Source organism: Canis lupus, chromosome 14 (genome assembly GCF_003254725.2).
Source record: "Canis lupus dingo isolate Sandy chromosome 14, ASM325472v2, whole genome shotgun sequence".
Lineage (NCBI taxonomy): Eukaryota > Metazoa > Chordata > Mammalia > Carnivora > Canidae > Canis > Canis lupus.
The window spans coordinates 37,685,343-37,707,261 of NC_064256.1; the positions used below are offsets into that span (position 1 = coordinate 37,685,343).

The 21,919-nt window shown below is 43.1% G+C and overlaps 1 protein-coding gene across 1 annotated transcript; it reads left to right on the forward strand.

The window, feature by feature from the left end:
- Positions 1–12,264: 12,264 nt before the first annotated feature.
- NPY (neuropeptide Y) lies at positions 12,265–19,984 on the forward strand. Its single transcript, XM_025464394.3, has 4 exons — positions 12,265–12,424; positions 13,280–13,467; positions 17,566–17,646; positions 19,785–19,984. The coding sequence occupies exons 2-4, from the start codon at positions 13,280–13,282 to the stop codon at positions 19,807–19,809; spliced, it is 294 nt and encodes a 97-aa protein (XP_025320179.1). The 5' UTR covers positions 12,265–12,424; the 3' UTR covers positions 19,810–19,984.
- The last annotated feature ends 1,935 nt before the right edge of the window (positions 19,985–21,919 follow it).

A 21,919-nucleotide genomic window follows, 5' to 3' on the forward strand; every position in this document is an offset into this window, starting at 1 on the left:
TTAATGTGATATAATCAGATACATACATTATTAATGTATCAATAACAAGATCTAGTAATGAGTCTAGTAATCAGCACACTTTCAAAGTTTCATCAGTGTAGTGCTATCTTGAGGATTCTGCATCAACTTTAACATGATGTGAAACTTATTGTAATTTCTATTAGTGTCCACATCAAAAGACTGCTGGTTGTGGTCATTGCCTAAATGAAGGAAATACTAAACTTTAGTTAGAGTTAGTGACAACAAAGGCATATTTATTCACCCAAGTTCACAGACATCCTGAATTCTACCTATGAGCCCCTTATTAAGAATTCTTGCTAGGATCTCTTCTCTGTCTTCTCACCCCTTCCAAAAAAAAAAAAAAAAGGCAGTAGAAGTTTAGAATTTTCAAATGTATAGTTTCAGAGGAGTCTGTTCTATCCCATCTCCTGACTCCTTCCCTTATGCCATGGAAAATTCTAGATAAACAATAATGGGCTAGAGAGGAAAGGCAGCAGCCACTCATTTTGAGGAAAAGAGAATGTTTTTGAAGACCCCAAGAGCCTCAGAGAATGGACTCGGCTCTTGGCTTTCCCTGAAGCCATGGTTACAGAGGACCCTCTTCCCACACCCATATAGTCAGCCTGTTGCCCTCTGAACCTACTGTGTTTGGGGAAACAGTCTCTTGTCTATTCTGCAATAATCTGCCTTACATGCCCCCATCCCTTCTCTTATGGATTACCCACTAGAAGAGAGGGCTTGAACATATTATAGGACAGTCATGGTCTGAAGGGACCCTCTGACTAAAGCCTACCCTCCAACTAAATTCTACTAAACAGAATTTATGGGACCAATCACTTTATACTTGTGATATAGGTAACAGTTGCAAAGTGAAAAATGCCTAGGCTGAATGAAGTTGAAGGGAGAAACCAGTGATGATCATCGCAGAAAATATCTGAAAATCAACCACAAATGTCACACCCCTAGGTGGGTGCCAAGTTATTTAGAGGAGATATAGTAGTTACATTCATTTGCAGTGATACTGCAAGATTCTGGACAGGTAAACAAGTTGTGGAAGTATTTTACAGGCTGAACTAGGGGCTATCCATCCAGGTGCAGGTCTGGAAAAGGCTTTTTATATCAAGAATGGAGGCTCTGCCTCTAAGGCAGCCTCTTGGAACATGCTGGGACAAGAGGCAATTAAAAGCTGGTAGATAATACCATTTCAGTGGCTTGACTTCTAGATTATTCTTGTGATCCCAGAAAAGCCAGAACTATCTGAAGTGGGGTTTGTGGTTCTAGTAAGAAAGATTGGACTCATTCATACCTTTAAGGCACAAGTCACATAGCAGCAACGAGAAACAGTTTATTACACAGGTCCTAACTTCCTAATAAACACCCCTCAGTTCTTCCTACCCAAGTGCTGGGAGATCCGAACAGATGAGTAGGAGAAAAAAGAGATGAGGATGACAGGCAACATGCTGAGACTTCCTCTCCTGGTTTGGCCTCTGCGAGTCCTCATGGTAACATAGGGGAGATGAGGTTTCATAGAAGACATTTGCAATCCTTTGAGAGAGAGAGAGAAGAACAGAAGGTTGAAGCCCAATTCCTCCATTTTATAGACGGGACACTAGAACTCAGAGAGGTGAAGTGATGAGATATTTTAGGATAAATAACACAAGATTAAAATGCAAGTTTTCTGGCATGTGGTCATTGTGTTCATTCTGTGATTTAGAAAAAATTCTAAGTGAACCACAAAGACTCTTTATATCTTGGTCTTCATTGCACCATCTCAGCAGCAGAAGGGGGAGTGGTAGCTGTTGTTTCTGTGATGAGCGATAAAAATCAAACCTGGAATGAGTAGGACCAGATGCCAGAAAGCACAAGCCTACTAGGGACCCAGTGTAAATTGGCTCAATTGAGACCCACCTTTCCGTGCCTCCCTACCATAAAAGCTAGAAAGCCAAAAGTGACCTTGCTGGAGCTTTTTGCAGCCAGGAGATGCCATGCAAGATCTGGTGGCTAAGAAATAAGCTCAAGTTAGCTGGTTCTGCCCCTTCTGTTTTCTCTTTCTTCCAGACCAGAATTTGAGCTTGATCTAAAGGTGTATGAGCCATCCACAGGATGATGGAGCAGGAAGAGAAAGAACCCTTGGTGGCATTTTCAAGTTGCCATATGAGCCCTGATTTGCTTAAACCTTGATGTCTTTTCCCAAGGGGTAAATGAGTCCCTGCTTTGTAGTAGTCCTGGTTCATCAGGTTCTATGGAACTTGTGTAAAATGTAATCCTAACTTCTATCTCAACCTATGAATCAAAAATGCCCATAGCATATGGCAAATATATGCTAAAATGAATTTCAGTAGGGTAAGTTCACCTGCTAATTGAGCTGAGAAAGCTGGTATGGGTTAACAAAGAGACCTAGCTTTAAAAAGTAAGAAAACTGTCTAGATATGAAATGCTGAGTTTGTATGGAGTGGCTTTGGAGGCCCAGAATGTGACCTGTTGATGTGCCTTGGTTAGATGACTCTCCAACATCAATTAACAAAGGCACTACGGTTCAGGGATGTCTTTACTATATTTGGGGCCACTTATCCTAGTTTCTGTCCCCAAAATAAAACAAAATGGCCATCAAAGGATGTTGAAAGAAAGTACTGGGGCAAAACATGCTTGCAAACCACACTGCTCTAGGACTGTTGTAGCCTGAAGGTAGCCTGTGGCCTGTTGGAAGGAAAGAATATAAAACACAGGTGTCAAGATCAAGCCTTAGAAGGAGGTTAGAGAACTTTGGTTTCTTGGCCTAATTTCATCCCACTGGAGACAATTGTCTTATGAAGTGATGATATTAGCTATAGCTTTGAAGTTTAAGAATAATGTTCTCATGGGTAGACTGCCATGGGTTTCTGAGTCAGAGAGGATCCTCTGAAGATTTGATAGGAACAGTTGAAAGTACAAACATTCCTGGAGGGCCTCTCACTTAGTTGGTTTTAAATGATCTCCACCAACACCCAACAATGGAAAAAAAATAATTTAGTTGAGAAAGCGACTTTAAACAATTAAAATAAGTGTTTCCAAATGTAAAATCAAGCACTGTGTTAATTTCTCAAATAAGCAAAAGAGCAAGACAAAAATAATTAGGAATATCATGCATTGACATTCCTGGGAAAGCTTGCAAATTAATCCATTCTTAAGGTGCTAAAATATATTTATAAAACCTAAATCTTTACTTCCCAATTATGCAAAACCTTCAGAATTCCAAAAGGGGAAAAGTTGTATTTCAAAATCTGAACTTTAAAGTTACTTGAAGATTAAAAAAAAACAAAAAGAAAACAAAACAAAAACTTTCCTTGAGGGGTGTCTGGGTGGCTCAGTCAGTTGAGCATCCAACTCTTGATTCAACTCAGATCATGATCTCAGGGTCCTGAGGTCAAGCCCATGTTGGGCTCCACACACAGTGGGGATTCTGCTTCTCTCCCTCACCCTCTGCCCCTCCCTGCCACTTACATGCTTTCTTTCTAAAATAAATAAATCTTTAAAAAATAAAAAAGAACATTCCTTGAACTAACAATGAAACGATTAGATTCACTTGTATTTTGAAAAACACGTCTGGTGAGCTCATCAGAGTTTGGAAGCTCTGTGAAAACAGCCTTCCCATAACTCTTATCAGCTTAATAGAAACAATTTTCTCGCCTTTTTTGGGGGGTTCATTCATTAACCTGCTTTGCCTTGTGGCTCAGTTAGTTTTCATTTTCCTTAGGTACCAGTCCTACCACGGAGCAAACCACAAAAAGGCCAGTACTTCAGGCACAAACATGAATTTTCAATTTGGAAAGATAATCTCATTCTGTCTTGAGGCAAGATGGAGGGACCACAGATTTACGCAGGAATATTCCTCTGCCTAGCCTCAGGTACCTCTGATCCACTGTTCACAGAAACAGCCCCAGAACATCTGTAAAAGCACATCCCTTTTTGGGGAAACACATTCCTCTCATACATTTTTATTTGACATGCGTTGGGAAGGCAATTTGACATGAGCTATCAACATCTCAAATGCATGCTTGCTTTGACCAAGAAATTCCATTTCTAGGACTTTAACAGTTATATCTATACACATGAGCAAAGACAGATGTCCAAAGTTACTTGTTGCTATAGTTTGTAATAGCAGGAGACCAGGGCAGGGCGGGGGCAGAGAAGGGCACTTGATGTTCATTAAGGAGTGACAAAGCAAACAAATTATTGACTTTGAAAGGATGTCAATATGTTTGGATGCAACCGGAGTTGGGGTGGACATCTAACAACTGTAGGGGCAGCTGGTCCATAAATCAAAGCTATCATACCTAGACAGTGGAGCAGACAATGGAAAGAACCTGGCTCTTATTGACATAACTGAACTGCAGGATTACTTTCAGTAGAAGTGCCTTATCTTTGGGGTCCTTATGTTATAAGATTATAAATTTACTTTATGATTTTAGACAGCTAAACCTGAGTTGTCTATTACTTTCAGCCAAACATCCCAAGAGGGTATCCTTCGAGAAGGAAGGTTCTGAGAAATGCTCTGAGATGACATTCCTGTTGTTAAGTCTGAGGGAGTTCTATGGCTTTTATGTACCTTCACACTATGAAACCTCTGATAGCTTATATTTCTGAGAATGATCCCCTAAGTTTCCCACAGGACTATTTTCCGTCAGTTTAAATGGACCCATTACAGCCAGATGAGGGGAAATACCAAATGGGGGCCTGCATTTCCCATCTCTGACACTCAAGAGACCCAATCTTGTTAGCAAGATCTCTAACCTGGCACTATTTCTCTCATGGTCCTACAGGTGGTCAGAGTTTTTATTTCAGGTCTGGACTCTGTAGCTTCATGGGCCCAGGTGCTTCATGCAGAAAAGGATTTACTAAAGGATAGACTCTTTGGGACCAAGTGCTAAAAAAAACAGACCTAGGTTGAGCTTCCAGAAACAACTCCTTCTCAAAACTTCACCACAGAGCCAGCCCATCAAGAACACTGTTACCTTTGCCTCAGTTAGGAAGCTGCAGAAACTGGAATCTTCCATCAGAGCCATCTGCTCCAGACCACGCTACTTCCGCCTCCGTTTGGGTTACAAAGAGGATATTCACAGCCTGTTTCTCTCCCCACATAACTTAGTTCTTTCATAACTCAAGGTTATTTAAAACTTTGTTTATATTTAATATACATGGGAAATATGGGACATCTCAGTGTTATAAATCAATATTGAATCAAGATCTCAAGCAACTGGATTTGAGCTAAATCACATTTGTACCCTAGGGGCAAGCAAGGCTAGGAACAGATGGCCACATTCCAGCCTCTGGAGTCCTGGGAGGCTGGAAGTGTCCTCCTGCAATAGGTCTCTAGGGACATCCAGTCCACAATATCCATATCTCTAAAATGGAAACAATACATCCTCACATGGGAAACTGAACGTTCTTCTAACCCAACCCTGTTAGAATTGAAGACGCCTCAATAAGCCTAGTTGGTCATGAGTGCATCACCTGGGGTGGATTGCTCTACACAGCATTTTAACCATCTATACAATAGGAGATCATTCCGTTTTCCTAGAATGTCTGCCTTCAATGTGACGAAATGGGCTTGTCATTCCCACAACCACATTTGAGGTTCTTTTCTCAGTGAAGTAAGTATTCTGTTTTGTATGGATTCTTGTGACTAGAAGCATGGGACTTGAGCTAATAATAATAACAGTTTTGTTTTTTTTAAAACTGTGACTGGTCAAAAACACAAAGCCAGTCACAACTCAGCACTATGGGTGCTATTTTGGAATCTTCAGTATGTGCCTGCACATGCAAAGTGGAGGAGAGAATTACAGCTATTCTCAGAATACTTTCAAATTAAAAAAATGATATTTTCCTGCAATTATCTGGATGTTTCAGATAAATTCTGGCGTAATTTTGGTCCAAATAATCTTCATAATTGCCCTAGTTTTCTTGTACATCTAGACACTGCTAAAAATACACAGCAATGGAAGTAGTGCTGTTGGTGAACCCTGTTTTGGCTTCATAGAGAAGCTGGCAGAGAGCATACAGGATCAAGAGATTTGTCTTCTCTCAAGGGTAACAAAATACACACAAAAAAATAAGAATAGCTAAAGAAGAAGAAGAAGAAGAAGAAGAAGAAGAAGAAGGAGGAGGAGGAGGAGGAGGAGGAGGAGGAGGAGGAGGAGGAGGAGGAGGAAGAAGCCAGAAGCCACCAAACTGAGGAAGGAGCAGTATCATACATAATGCAAGTTTAAAAATATCATTCTGGAAATTGGCTGTAGTTTCTACTTGACTCCTTCACAAGCAGTACAGTGAACAAAAATGTGAAGACATAAAGTTCTGAAAAAAAAAACTGATAACCCCAATTTGGAGGGAAGTAGGCAGCCGGTGTGAGGGATGGGATTTGGAAAGGAAGCTCAAAAGAAAAGTGTGTGTGTGTGGGGGGGGGGGGGGTTGTTAATGCTTGTTCTTCTCTACTGTGAGAGAGAAATAGCTATTCATACAATAGAGATGGGAAGAACTGCTAAGAATTGGCATTCTCTGTTTGTTTTACTAGCTGGGAGAACAGAACATAAACGGGGAAGGGAAAATGTGATGAACTCCTAGTTTGCCTATTTTTTCATGCCTTTTACACCTATATCCTAGAGGGGAGCATGAGAGACAGGTAGCAAGGGGAGGGGAGAAAATTATCACTTAAAGCAGCTTGTCTTTCAGAGAACAGGAGGCTTTGGGTTCGCCTGGAATCAGTCTAACAATCTGAAATCCAAAGGCTCTTCTCACTGGATCAGATATACCCTCTACTAGTTAGAACAGACCTCAGTACAGAACTTTTAACTAGGGGCACCTGGATGGCACAGTTGGTTAAGCGGCTGACTCTTGGTTCTGGCTCAGGGCATGATCTCAGGGTTGTGAGACAGAGCCCCTTGTTGGGCTCTGTGTTCAGTAAGAAGTCTGCTTGAGATTCTCTTTCCCTCTCCCTCTGCCCCTTCCATCCACACTTTCTCTCTCTGTCTAAAACAAATAAATAGGGACACCTAGGTGGCTCAGTGGTTGGGCGCCTGCCTTCGGCTCAGGTCATGACCCCGGGATCCAGGATCGAGTCCCACATTGGGCTCCCTTCGAGGAGCCTGCTTCTCCCTCTGCCTGAGTCTCTGCCTCTCTCTCTCAGTCTGTGTCTCTCATGAATAGATAATTCTTTAAAAAAATAAAAAATAAAACAAATAAATCTTTAAAAAAAAAAAAACTTTAAACAAGAGATAAAGTCTCCGATGACAAAATCCCCCAACTGTGATATCCATAGCCCTGATCCCACCCTTCCTCCCCTCCCTGACCCTGACACAGTTCTATCTTTACCACCCTCTGAGACAACAGAAAAGTGGATGTAATTTAAGTCATTAATACCACAGGCCTAAGTTAGGTTAAGGGGAGTCAAGGAAAATGTGACACATATAGAAAGGTAAATTTAAGGCTCAAACAGAGGTTTCCATGATCAAAAAATAAATAACCTGAAAATAAAAGAGAACAAAATACCAAAAGTGGTAGAGGAAAACTGGTAAAGAAAACCAAGAATTAGAAGCCAAATTTGCTAATTAGGAAGGCTTTTGACTAGAAGTAGCAGAAAACCCAGCTAGCAGTAATTTAAACCAAGTGGACAACTATGAATTGCTTAGGAGATATCCAGTGGTGGGCAGTCCCAAAATTAGCTTGGCAGTTCACTGATTTCATTAAGGATCTCGCCCTTTTGATCTTGCATTCTGTCCCCTTCAGCGTATTTGCAGTACAGCTCCTCAGGACCACAACACAGCTCTAAGATCCACCTTCGCACTCAATAGTATTCACCCCAAGAAGGAAGAGAGAGAAGAATCATGGCCAACGATATGCTTCTTCTTTCTTCTTCTTCTCCTCCTCCTCCTCCTCTCCTTCTTCTTCTCTTCTTCCTCTCCTTCTCCTTCCTTCTCCTTCTCCTTTCTTCTTCTCCTCCTTCCCTTCTCCTTCTCCTCCTCCTCCTCCTCCTCCTCCTCCTCCTTCTCCTTCTCCTTCCAGAGAAGAAACACTTTCCTAAAAGCCCCCAGCTGATTTACCCCACTATTTCTTTGGCCAGAAGCAAATTACAAAAGCAAGAGAGTTACCCTAATCCAGAATCTTGGCTGGAAATAGGGATGTCGGAACCAAATTGTGATGTTAGCAAAGAAGTCAGGAATGGCACCAGGTGGGTAGCCAAAAAAAACCAGCCATTTACAAAAACAAGTGAAGGGCTGGATTTGGCCCTCAAGCCATAGTTTACAACCCCTGAGTCACCTGTGGGTCTTTTAAACTAAGACTCCAAATGCTTTGAGCCACAAAAGAAATGATTAATACATTCAACTACAAATTTAAAACTTCTGCACAGCAAAAACAACACCTTAAGCAATGACAAAAGAAGAATGACAAACCACACATAAATAGTTGCAACTTTTTTCACAAAGGGATAAAATCCCTAATACATAACACTTACTATACCTCCCCTTCGCTGTCTTTTTTCTCCTCCTCCATCATTCTCATCAGCAGGCCAACATGCTCCTTTCCCCCTACCTTAAACGACCTTTCTCTTCACTCTATTTCTTTCCCCAGTTACATTGTTTTTTTCTACTCCTCTTTGCTGTGGATTTCTGGGAAGATTTGTCCCCAGAATCTTTTCTCTCTTTCTCCTTTAAACCTTGCCGGTCCTGAGTGCTTTTGTCAGACCCCCATGTTGCTCAGGACAGCGGTCCATTTCAATCTGTGTCTTACTTTACTTTTCAGCAGCAGTGAATGCAGACAGACACTCACTTCCTCTTCCTTGAAGAAAACAATTGCACTTGGCTTCAAGGATACAAAACATCCAGCTCTTTCTGTTTTCCTCTACCTCTCTTGTGCCTCCATCTCAGCTACTTTGTTCATCCCTTCCCATCTCTGAATTTTTCAGTGGTGGCTCACTATGGGACTGGACTGGGGCTTTTCTTGTTTCTTTCTTCACTCAATCCCTTAATGATCTTATCTATTGTCACAGCTCTAAATGTCACCTAAAGGCACACAACTGAATTTATGACTCAAGGCTAGACCTCTCTCCTTAACTCCAGATTCATACGGACAACCGACACCTCCCCTTGAGGTCTAGTAGACAACAAAAATCTTTAGGCATCTTCAGCTGAATGCCCATTGCCAACCCCAAACCTACTCCACCTGCAGCAATCTGCATTACAGTTGGAGGAAACCCCATCCTTTCAGTTGCTCAAGCCAAACATCTGGAATCATTCTTATCTTGATCCCTTTTCCCTTCCTCCCAGGCACATACCTGCCCTAGGGTCTCTACATCAGGTTTTCTTTTGCCTCTGATGCTCTGCCCCAGTTTTGTTTTGTCTTCTTTTGCCATGGCTTATTCCCTAATTTTCAAGTCTTTGCTCAATGTCATCTTTTCAAATAGAGCTGGTCTGACAACCTGTGGTATTATAAACACATTTGGTCTCTGTTCCCAGTTCCTGGTCCAGAGTTCCTGAAACCCTTGTAATTTTTTGAGTGGTAAGAGTGATAGGAGTATCTTTTATTCTAATATTTGGTCTTTAACCTTGGCTCATGACAAAAGAACTTCTAAGACCCTTGGAATGTCTGAAGTGAGAATAGTGTCTTTTTGTTTGCTGACATGATGACTGGTGGCTAGGGGACCCTAGATAGTTTCAGTATGAGGGCTGGTGACCAGAAAGCCAAGGCATGATTGGGACTTGGAACTTTCAGCTCCACTCTCCTAACCTCCAAGAAAATGAGAGGAGCTTGAGATTGAGTTGATCATCTTTTAAGGTCTAAAAGGGAAGATATCCAAGATATCATATTAAATAATAAAACCATGGATGCCTGGGTGGCTCAGTGGTTGAGCTTCTGACTTTGGCTCAGGGCGTGGTCTTGGGAGTCCCAGGATCTAGTTCCACATCAGCCTCCACTGGAGGAGCCTGCTTCTCCCTCTACCTGTGTCTCTGCCTCTCTCTCTGTGTGTCTCTCATGAATAAATTTTTAAAAAGAATTAAATACATAAATAAATAAATAAATAAATAAATAAATAAATAATAAAACCAAGATGCTGAACAGTGTGTATGTTCCTTTTGTTTATTAAAAAAGGAAAAACATAAGAACATATGTTCATTTTTGCTTTTATCTGCATAAAGAAAGCTAGGAAAGATGCACAAGAAATTAATTAAAATGATTATCTGGGTGAGAGACAGGAAATGACACAATGTTGGCACCAAAGGGATATGAATAAACTTTTGGTGGTAGTGTATATATGTTCACTACCTTGACCATGGTGATGCCGTCATGGAGTATATATGTAAGAACATAACCAATGGAATGTTTTAAACATTTGTAGATTAGTATAACTCAATTGTATATCAATACAGCTGCTAAGGGTACATATGTATATAAATAAATAAATGAACTTGATTTTGAAACAAAGTAAGTGGGTTCAGCAGCTAGGAGATGTTCTGTTGAGAGACTGTTGTTTTACTTTTGACGATTTTGGTTTTGCTTTGTTTCTTTATGGAATAAACTTGAGAGAATTTATAAGCTATAAGTATATACATATATATATATGCATAGAAAAAGAGAGGAGGCAATGAATGGAGTGAAGTCTTGAGAGAAGAGTTGGAATACTCCGAGCCCCAGGCCAGGGGATGCTGTTGGCACTGGAAGGAAGGGATATGGATGGGAGGATACATGTCGGGCCCTCGGCGCTATGTGTTAGCCTCTAAATGCTGATCCTGACAATCAGCTCTTCCTTTTGGATACCAGTGGCGTGATTGTAAGCTAAACCAATCAAATGTCCCCAGTCCCCCCCTCCCTCCCCCAGAATGGTGCATCTCCTTACAAGTAATTTCTCTCAAATTCAATGACTTCTTCTAAGGTGTAACTTGAAGGGCATCTGTGATACACTCTAAAAATAAGATTATTTATTGACAAGTGCACTGAGCTTTTCCTCTTATCAAGAAAGAGCTCAAAGTGAAACGGTGCTTTGTTCTAACTTTACCAGACCAAGTTCCCTGGAGCAACTCTGAGAGACCTGAAATATGTGTCCCTGTCATATTTTTGTGCAATATGGAAAGAGAAGCATTCACCTAAGTGAAGGGGATGTGGTCTTCAAAATTTCTCACGTGCGTACACACACACACACACACAGAGAGAGAGAGAGAAAGAGAGAGAGAATGGGAGAGAACACCGAGTGCAGAGCTAGCCACACAGTAATTGATCTTTAATTCAGTGCGGTGGAAACAGCACAAAAGCGCTCAGTTTAACAGAATCACTTGTGATCTTAACATTAAAATAGCTTGTACCTTAACACTTTAATCTCCTGACGTGCCATTTTTTTTAGAGAGAGTTGGAGTTCTAGGAATATTCAGGTAACTTTTAAGAATCAAAATCCTGTTCCTGTAAAAAAAAAAATGGTTTATTGAATCTTTCATATTCATGCCAATAAATGATTTTTTTTCTTTTACCTGTTTCATTTCAATCAGAACCCACACTCTCAATCCACGTTAATGAACATATCTGTAACTATCCCGGGGCTAACAAATAAAGGAGAAATTCCCGTCCCTTGAACTACCCGGTAGCTTTGGCTGCGCCTTGCCCTGGACGGCGCGCCGGCGGGTCTGCAGGCCGTGGAAGCGCCGCTCCTTGCCGGCAGCGCGGGCAGGTGGGGTTACCGCGTCCCGTTTCTGAAGACTTTGCAAGCGCCACCCTTTCAGCCCTGATGGAGCCGGAGTCCCCGCGTTGGGGCGAGTACTTGGGGTGGGCTGGTCCCCTCGCAAAGAAAGCGGGGGCAGGGCCCGAAGCCACAGGATCCCATCTAAGACCCCGAGGGGCGGAGGGGGCCATTCGCCCTGGGACAGGCGCCCCGCGCCAGGTTCCGCGCGGGGAGATCGGTGCACGGAGGGGTCCCGGCTGCGGGCTGGTGCCCCGCGTCGCTGCGGCGGGCGTCCCGGGGATGCTCCACCGCTGGAGGCGGTGCGTCCCCCACCCTAGCGCCCAGCCGGTCGGAGGTCCCGGTGACGGGCGACACACAGGGTCTGGGCTGCTCCCATCTCCAGCGGGACTGGACGGGGGGTGACGAGCGCCCGCTCTCGCCTGCCCGGGGCCCCCTGCAGGGCGGGGGTGGAGGAGCGGGGGGGGGGGGGCGGGGGGCGGCTCCAGAAGCGGCGGCTCGCGCGACTGCGGCCTCGGCCCCCCTCCCCGCCGCCCCCGCCAGTCGGGGGCGGGAAGCGGCGGGTGGGAGTCACCGAACGTGATCGCCCGAGGCCCCTCCTGCCGCCGCGAGGGAGCGCCATAAAAGCCCTGTTGCGCCCCGCTCTCCGCACCGCGTCCGCCGGCGCTCACCCCTCGGACAGGCGCCCCGGGACCGCACAGCCCTCGCCGCCCGGCCACGCCCGCCACCGTGAGTGCCGGACCCGCTCCCCTGGGGGCGCCAGCCGCGGGGACACGGCGCCGGCTCGCCCTCGGGGAGCTCCGGGGTCGCGCCCCGCTTCCCCGCCCCTGCGCGCCGCGCTCCGTCCTCTCGGGCCCCGACGCGCGGCGGCAGCTCCCGGAGGCCGAACTCCGCTTGCTCCTTCTGGTCCTTTCCGACTGCGCTTCACGCGCGGTCCCTCGGGGCTACCTTTTGGAGCATTTGGAGGGGGACACGACCCCCAGCCCCCGGGCAGCTCGCACTTTCCTCGGGGCTGGCCGCCCGGAAGGAGGCTTCCCGGGCTGCGCCCCCCCCCCCCCAGCCCCAAGCGAAGCATCCCCGGGGTTCGGAAGCCCCCTGCCTCCTCCCGGATCCTTGGGATCCCGAGATTGACTGCCGGGAGAGCAATTCTCGCCTCGCTCCCCCAAATTGTCACCCCCAAAGGAATCTCAGCCAGGACGGTCTCTCTCGCAGCAAGACAGACCGCGAGAAGAAACTTTTCCCCTCCGACAGGAGTTTGGGAAAGAGGGTGGGAAAGCGCCAGGACCCCGACCCCACCGGGGGGAACTGCTCCGTCTGTCTTTAAAGTGTCTGACCCGGCGCCCCTGGTTGCGCGCGGCCCCTGCGGCCCCCGACTTGCACGGAATCCGCGCGGACCTCTCGGGGGCAGCGGGCGGGGGTCGCCCTCAGCGCAGGGCTCTCCGCTGCCCCTGGGGACTGGGCCGAGCGCGGGCCGGGGGGCGCGAGTGGCCGCGGGGAGGGGGCGTCGAGGGACACCCGGGCGGGAGGGTCCAGGCGTGCGTCCCCCAGCCCCGCTCTTCCCCGCTGCGCCCCCTGTGCCCGCAGATGCTGGGTAGCAAGCGCCTGGGGCCCTCCGGACTGACCCTCGCCCTGTCGCTGCTCGTGTGCCTGGGCGCGCTGGCCGAGGCGTACCCCTCCAAGCCGGACAACCCCGGGGAGGACGCGCCGGCGGAGGACATGGCCAGATACTATTCAGCGCTGCGACACTACATCAACCTCATCACCAGGCAGAGGTGGGTGGGCTCCTGGGGACCGACGCCCGGAGCGCCCTGGCCCCAAACCCGAGATCCCGGGGATGTCAAAGGACAGGGACCAGGGTTTTGTTTGCTTTTTTTTTTCTTGCTTGGACCCCTGGGCAGCACGGTATCAGGCACGTACTCAGTTCTCCGTGAACAATTGCCCAGAGCCCTGAACGCTTTCCCTCTGCGACCATAGTTACAAAATCGTGACCCCCCAGATTTAGGTTCCCTAGGCTGTGTGGCTGGCGATCTTGCCCCCCTCACTCCCTGCTCTTTTTTGTTGTTGTTGTTGTTGTTCTTAGAGCAGTTGGGGGGACTGTTTGGAAATCTGGATGGGAAAGGACCCCCTAAACTTGGTCAGGAGTGCCCCAGAGAAGTGCTGTAGGGAGAAGGGTGAGCGGAGTGTCTAGGAGCTGCAATCACCACCACCAACCAGCAAACAGCTGGGTTGCCAAAGACATTGCCAGATTTTCCAAGCTGCCCAGAACAAATTGAATGACAATATTTAAGAAAAGACAAACAGAGCTCTTTTCTTCTGTGCAGTGTTTTGTTTTCTTTTGTTTGTTTGTTTCTTCAGTCTCAGCCCTTTACTTTAAAATCCTGGAGATAATTGAGACTTAGCATGAAAACAGTTGATCTAAAGTATAGACTTTCCCCATCTTCTGGCGGGTTGAGTTTTGAGAAGGAAGTGCCCACTTAGTGGTTTGTTAAGAAGAAACTAGTCACTCTGGGATAAACCCAGGGATTACATGGAATTTGAAAAATTGTAAACTTTATTCTGAGCCCTCAGAAAACTAAAATTGAATGCCATGTTTTCACTCTCAACATCAAATATTTATGCAAAAAAAAAATCACATCCAAACTGTAATATAGAATTTAAAATTTGTTTCCAATTGGTTTATCTTAGTTCTATCTTAGTTTTAAGTCATTTAATGTCTTAATTACTGGGATCAAGTTACCTTAATAGGCTAAGAAAGGAGAGCCCTTTAAAAACATTAATGTTAAAAATCTCTAAATTACGTTTTGTAAAGTGTTATTGTTTGTTTTTGCTTTTACCACACTTTTTACTATTTGTAAGTCAGGGAATAGTTGGGAACGATTCAAAATGGGGAGAATTTACATTTCTTAACTAAGTTTTTTTTCCTGTTTCATCAAAAAGGGGTATGACATCCTAAAAAGCTTTTGAAAAAGTCTCTGTTTACAGAGAATCAGAAATACATAAAATGCTGAATTAAATAGTATTGATTTGTAAACCTGGAAGTCTGTTCATTTTAATGAGCAAAAAGGCAATAATGTTTTATATCCAAGTAGACTTCTCAGAATGTTAATTGCTTCAAATTCTTGCTTATGCTGTCATATAGAGCAGATAAAAGAACTTGTTCAAATAAAAAAAAATATTGTCGTTTATGTAGGAAAAACGCTGTTGGTTAGTTTGTCGGTTATAACCCAGTAGATTGCTATAAAGCTTTATCATTGTATAAAGCATTAGCATTTCAAAATGTTTCCCTAGGCGTTCATTTTGTCTTTACCTCAAAGCCTTGAAGTGGGTATAATTATCTCCATTTTACAGGTCATGAATCTAAGAACATTTTATGAAGGCTTTTCTTTTTAGGGGTGATGAAATTGGAGCACTCCCACTGATTTTCCTCGGACGTGGTCACTCCCATCAGCATCCAGTGTGATCTCCAGTATCTTTGATGAGGAAAAAAAAAAGGGAAAGGGGCTTGAGTTTCAGGGGAAGAGATTCAGGATAGGTGGGAATGTGTTGATTCTGAACCAGAGTTTCCTGCCTCATTTTCACATAAATTCCTTCTTAGAATTCACCAGAGGCTTATCATTGGCACCCATTGTCTCCATTCCGTACTCTCATTGCCTTATCATCTCACACACCCAATCATATGCACATGGTTGTATTTAAAAGTTATGGTGTCATTTGTGAACATATGTTTTCATTTGGCACAAATGGTGGTCTGATATTCTCTTTGCTCTCTTTTTCTACTCAGTCCATTTTTTTTTAAAGATTTTATTTATTTATGAGAGACAGAGAGGCAGAGACATAGGCAGAGAGAGAAGCAGGCTCCTAGAGGGGAGCCCGATGTGGGATTCTATCTCAGGACTCTGGGATCATGCCCTGAGCTAAAGGCAGACGCTCAATTGCTGAGCCACCCAGGCATCCCTCAGTCCACGTTTTTAAGCTGTATGTTCCCAGTCTGTTGCTTCTGAAAGTTGCATCATTTCTTCTAGAGCGTGGATCTACCACGTGGCTTTTACAGTTTCCTAAATCAGTGGTTCTCGACTGGTACTCACCTTATGCTCTAAACATCCTGCAATGCCTAGGCCGGCCTCTGTAACAAAGAATTTTCTAGCCTAAAGTGTCATATGTGGTGCCAAGGTGGAGAAACTCAGCCCTAGGTTAATCTTTCTCCATCCTGGTCACACACTGGAATCACCTGGGGAACTTTTAAAATATATTAGTGCTGGACTACAGCCCTGACCCATTCAATCAGAACCTTGGGGTAGGGTGGGGGGACCTGGGTTTTAAAAGCTTCCCAGCTGATACTAATGTGAAGCCAGCTTTGAGAATTTTTTCCCTGGAGACTTTATCTTTGACAGTTAAAGCCTAGTGGGGAAGAAGGATAATCCAGAAGTAAGTAGAGAAGAAGAATAGTGAACAATGTTGTCCTGGGTGCCACTCTATGACCACAGATCCTGCTATTCTAAATTTCTCCAGTAAACTGGAGAAAATAGTAGCTAGCTCTGTTCACAGGAGCATGGTGGAGATAATGAGTTAAGGCTCTTCAAGAGTTTTAAGGTGAATAAAATCAACTGATGGATACAATAAATAGGTATAAGCAGCAGTTTAGACTAAGGGTTTGGTACCACAACTCCAGAAGATCTTGAGGAAATCTTACAAATGATGGGGGGCGCAGTTTGTTTTTGCTTCCTTAAGTCCCAGCAAAGGAGCAATAATAGGAAATCTTCCCCCCAAATTTAAGTTTAATCATACTCGATAGGCAGTTGGAGGTGTACCTTCTGATAGCTTTGTTTTGCTGTATGTGGTAACTACACGTACAATCCAGGCTAGTTTTTCATTTGTGAACAGTGTGGCTTCTGGTATGCAAGCCTTTTCTGAGAAAGGGAAAAATATAACTTCCTAGAGACTTGTCAGACACTTCAGCAGAAAGATAGAGACAGAGAGAGAGAGAAAGAAACCGAGAAAGACCAGTGTACTTATTTACCTGGAGCAAGTAGCATATACCACCCTTGCATTCACCCTTGCATATAGTCCTATCCACATCCGGCTGCAGGAGAAAAAAGACCATTAAGATTCCATGGTCTTTCCAGGGATCCATGAGATTCCCTTATATTCACAGGGCAGATTAAAATCACAGCATGAGAGAAGGCTGTTAGCTTTTGGTACCCTAAATGAATATGGAAAACATAGGACCAAGGGTTGTTACTTTCTGTAAGAATGGGTGCATTTCACTAGTAATAACTTGCTTTTGTGTTTTACTCTGTCGCTTTGAAAACATTGTGACTCACATTGGATTTCCACAAAGACTCCAATTTAAGCATGAGTTATGATTTTATTTTTACAAATGAGAAAACTGAGATTCGAAGACACAGGTGGGTCTGGAGCTGCTGTCTGCTGATTTTTTTCCCTAGGGCTATTTCCAAAATATCATCTGGTCTCTTTGTTGAGGCTTAAACTGCTGTATATCATCAGAACTATAGCCAATTAACTAATTATGGAAACATTTAAAAATCATACTGTGATGCATTTTTATTTCCTGTCACTTAGTTATAAAAGTCTATGTATTGTTTGTGGTAGTATGAAAAGGCAAGGATTTGACTAGGAATTTTGATTGGTTCAAATAATCTGCTACATTGTTATTTAAGCAAAATTATATATAATTTGAAATCATATTTCTGATAAAGTCTGCTTCATACACCTAGATTACGTGTTAGCAGATGATCAACTACGTGGGACACTATCTTCCTTTTTTCTAAATATTTTTCTTTTTATGACTATTTCAAATTTGCTTTAAAGATTTTCTTTCTTTCTTTTTTTTTTTTTTTTTTTTTTTTTAGGTATGGAAAACGATCTAGCCCTGAAACACTGATTTCAGACCTCTTGATGAGAGAAAGCACAGAAAACGTTCCCAGAACTAGGTATGAAAGGCTTGTGTGGGGACATTGTTGCAGAGCTCAGGATGGATGCCACAAGAGAGGGAAATTGCAGAGGGCTGCCTAGTGGCAGGGGGTAGAGGGAGTTGGGGGGTGGGGAGATTGGAATGGGTCTTCCAGACCAGGTAGCATTTGGGCAGAAATGGAGATGGAGCAGGGCAGTGAGGGCCTTAATTTTCTTTTTCTTTCTTTCTTTTTTTTTTTTAAAGATTTTATTTTTTTATTCGTGAGAGACACAGAGAAAGAGAGAGAGAGGCAGAGACATAGGCAGAGGGAGAAGCAGGCTCCATGCAGGGAGCCCAATATGGGACTCCAGGATCACTCCCTGAGCGAAAGGCAGACGCTTAACCGCTGAGCCACCCAGGTGTCCCTAGGGCCTTTCTTTTCATGTAATAATTTGTAAACCTCTGAATTTCTGTGGGGTATTATTTTTTTACCCTAGATTATTTGGTGCTCCTTTGAAAATTTTAAATCAGAAAAGACTATACAGATTTTCTAACCAGATTAGAATTGAGAGAACACAGACTAAATCCTCATCTCTACATTGAAATGACCAACAGTCCATCGTTAGCCAGGGGAATCTTTCATTTTCATACAATATTTGGAGTGTCTAGCTAGATGTCCTGCAAGTGTTACTCATGGGTCTTACTCTAGTCTTCCTCATTTCATAGATGAAATCTTGGTGGTGGGGTGTGAAAGGGGCATCTATTGTTTCATTTTTGACATATTTGAAGCTAAGTATCACATAATGACTTATTGCATTCAAGGAATGAATGTTAAGGACATAATATTCCTAGGGACTTGTCTGTGACCTTGGGGGCTTTCTTTGAATGTGGACTTGTCTTGGGAAGAGGTGCCTACCAACAGCTGGTGTGAAACATTGGACAATGAGCAACGAGAGCTGCTGGAAAGCAACCTGATTCTCCTCCATTTTCATAACTTCCTGGCCCTTCTCTCCTATGCCTCCTGCCTCTCCCCTGAGGAAGATCACAGGGCACATAGTTCATCCATTTCTGTGGGAACTTGTCTGCCTTAAACCCAGAGCTTGACAATGTCAAGAACCAGGTTCCCCAGAAGAGGTCACTAGAACTCTTGCTCAGGCAGTGTGACTGTCGAGTCACTCTTCATAGAGGTTCTCCTTGGAGAACAAGTGGGGTGACCTACTGAGCCACTTACTTTCCCCTCCCACCATCCCTCTGTTGTCTTGTGAAATGGCCAGCCAGGGCAAAGGTACAGGTCTAGAGTTGTCAGGTTTGTTTTCTCTGAAGGAAACAACAATTTGGACTGGAGTAAAACCCCAGTGCTCTTGTCTCTGGAAGTATCAACCAGATTTAAACAGCAAATGGAAGGGAAGCAGGTGGAAAATTCATAAGGATGATTTTTAATCCTAATTTTAATCCATAAAGATTATTATTGATTATTCGAACAATAGATGCCTTGAAGCTTTCATTGACAGATGTGTGAAGTTTACCATGGTAAAAAGTTTAGGGTAAACCTTACGTACTTCGGGTAAGAAAAAGAACCATCCAGACTTAACAACCTTGCTGCTACTCTTTGTTTTGTGTCTTAAAGTCCCATGGTAGGTGCATGAAATAGTGTTAATTGCACCCTGATGGACAGTCTCAATTATGTACGGTTTGGAGGAGGCAAAAGTTGAGAGCCTTGAGGTTGCCTGTGAATACTATTTTATTAAAAAGAGTTCTTTATAAAAATCGCATCTAACTACATAAAAAGCCTTGCAGGAAAACAAAAGAAGCATATTCAGAGTTGAGTAACATTAACTTCCTTGTTACCATTTTGTGTGATTCCCGCAGTTTTGATCTTCAGAAATATTGCAGAGTTCTTCAGCTCCTTTGATAAATACAGAGCCTTTTAAATACTCCCTCTGAGATTTGCCTGAGACTCCCATGAACATGAGTGAAAGTTACTCAGCTGGGTCTTTGCATATTATTCCACTGTCTTTCGCTCTGATAATGCACATGACCTTCTGTTTAGAATGCCAACAAGAGACTTTTCAACCGTTTCTGATCATCTTTTGGTTCAGAACTGAATGTCTCACTTTTGAAAACCTCCCAAGAAGTTGGGACACTTCTCTTACATGCTTTGCTTCTTATGTTTGACAGGCTGGATGACCCTTCTATGTGGTGATGGGAAATGAAACTTGCTCTACGGTCTTTGCCTATTTTTCAACCCAAATTTCATCCTATAAAACCAGAATCTGCCTATCCTCCCAATGCATGCAGCCAATGTGCTCAACTGTGCAGTTTCCCTTTGACGTCCTTGTATATATGTGTGTTTAAATAAAGTACCAAGCATTCAAAAATGTTATGCTCCTCAATGAAAAATCTGTTGTTGCAATAGTGAGAATTATTTTAAGTTATTCATTATATCACACTCTCACTCAAGTAGCAGGTTCAAAGTTTGTTTCACCAATATTAAAGCAGTGACTATGGAAGACATAAAGATACGTTGATTTATGATGATCAAGACTCAGCTCTGTGTGTGTGTGTGTGTGTGTGTGTGTGTGTGTATAACAATAAAAGCATTTGGAAATATCATGCAGGGGCATGCTAATTTGGAATAATTGGCTGAACTTTCCCCCACATGCATATGAAATCCTTGTTAACCTAGTTAGCCGATACTATTAGCAGGAAGGGTTGCTAATAGAACTTTCTGCAAGACGTCCTCTCTAATATAGTCACCACAAGCCATGTATGGCTTTTGAGCACATGCATGTAGCAAGACCAAATGAGGAGCTGACTTTTAAATTTTATCAGGCTTTAAAAATAAATAAATAAATAAATAAATAAATAAATAAATAAATAAATAAATTTTATCAGGTTTTAATTTCAATAGCCACATGTTTCCAGCAGCTATCATATCAGACAGCTCAGATCTGTATGTTTATTTAGGCCATTACACTCAGAATTTGAGTCTTAGACAGAAATACACTGAGTAGGAATGATTACCTTTTCACACAACATGGGGTATAATGTTAATTAATTCAGCTAAAGGTTATTAAACTTTCCCTTTCTTTCATGTATCTATGCATGGGCTTAGTTTAACTTTTATGTTATTAGATTCTTACATATAATTTCTAAGGCAAAGAAAATGATCACATCCTATATTTGTACTTTGAACTGCACTGTAAAAAATATTTTTATGTGCTGCTTTAAAATTGCTTACAAAACCCCCATATAACAGGTCTTAGGGAATCTTACAGTATATAAAATATTCTCTCTATATAATAAAATCTACTTCTTCAGCCACTGAAGTCAGTGATACTACAAAACATAATTCCCTTCAAAGAATCTGCTCTGTGATTTTCCTAAATTTGGCCTGATTTTTGTTAGTTTGGGCTTTAAACTAAATATCCTTATCTGCAGTTTCACTTTCCGCAGTTTCGATTACCTGCGGACAACAGCTGTCTGGGAGATGCTCCTCCTTCTGACGAATCGTCAGAAGGTCACTAGTAACCTAACTTTACTCCACCGTGCCTATATCATTCCCCTTACTTCATCTCACCTTGTAGGCATTTTATCATCTCACATCTCACAAGAAGAATAAGGGTGAGTACAGCATAGTACAATATTTTGAGAGAGAGGCCACATTCACATAACTTTTATTACAGTATATTGTTATAGTTGTTCTATTTCATTATTAGTCATTGTTATTAATCTCTTACTGTGCCTAATTTATATATTAAACTTTATCATAGGTATTATATGCATAGAAGAAAATAGTCTATCCAGGGTTTAGTACTCTTCATGGTTTCAGGCATCCGCTGGGGGTCCTGGAACATATCTTGCCCTCCCCTCCACTGGGAAAGGGCTGGGGGTGGGGTGGGGATCGGGAACTACTACATCAAAATGTAAAGCTTTTTTTTTTTGTTTTAAATCTTAAAATGTTGGGACGCCTGGGTTGCTCAGTGGTTGAGCACCTGCATTTGATTCAGGGCATGATCCCGGGGTCTGGGATCAAGTCCCACGTCGGGCTCCCTGCATGGAGTCTGTGTCCCTCTGTCTGTGTCTCTGCCTCTTTCTCTCTCTGTCTCTCATGAATAAATAAATAAAAGCTTTAAAAAAAATCTTAAAATGTTGGTAAGTCACAATTTCTAAACACACAATGTGAAAAGTTATTTACTAACCTAGTATATTTGGAGATTTTCTTTACTGAAGTTAATGCTATGCAAAACAAGTTGACTGAAAACTTCAATTGGCAGCACAGATAATCTGAATATTCATCACTAATCACAGAA

Excerpts from the sequence above, each read along its gene's own strand:
- NPY (XM_025464394.3), top strand. The coding sequence starts at position 13,280 with ATGCTGGGTAGCAAGCGCCTGGGGCCCTCCGGACTGACCCTCGCCCTG. Across the intron at positions 13,468-17,565 it reads AACCTCATCACCAGGCAGAG|GTATGGAAAACGATCTAGCC; the intron begins GTGGGTGGGCTC and ends TTTTTTTTTTAG. Across the intron at positions 17,647-19,784 it reads GAAAACGTTCCCAGAACTAG|GCTGGATGACCCTTCTATGT; the intron begins GTATGAAAGGCT and ends TATGTTTGACAG.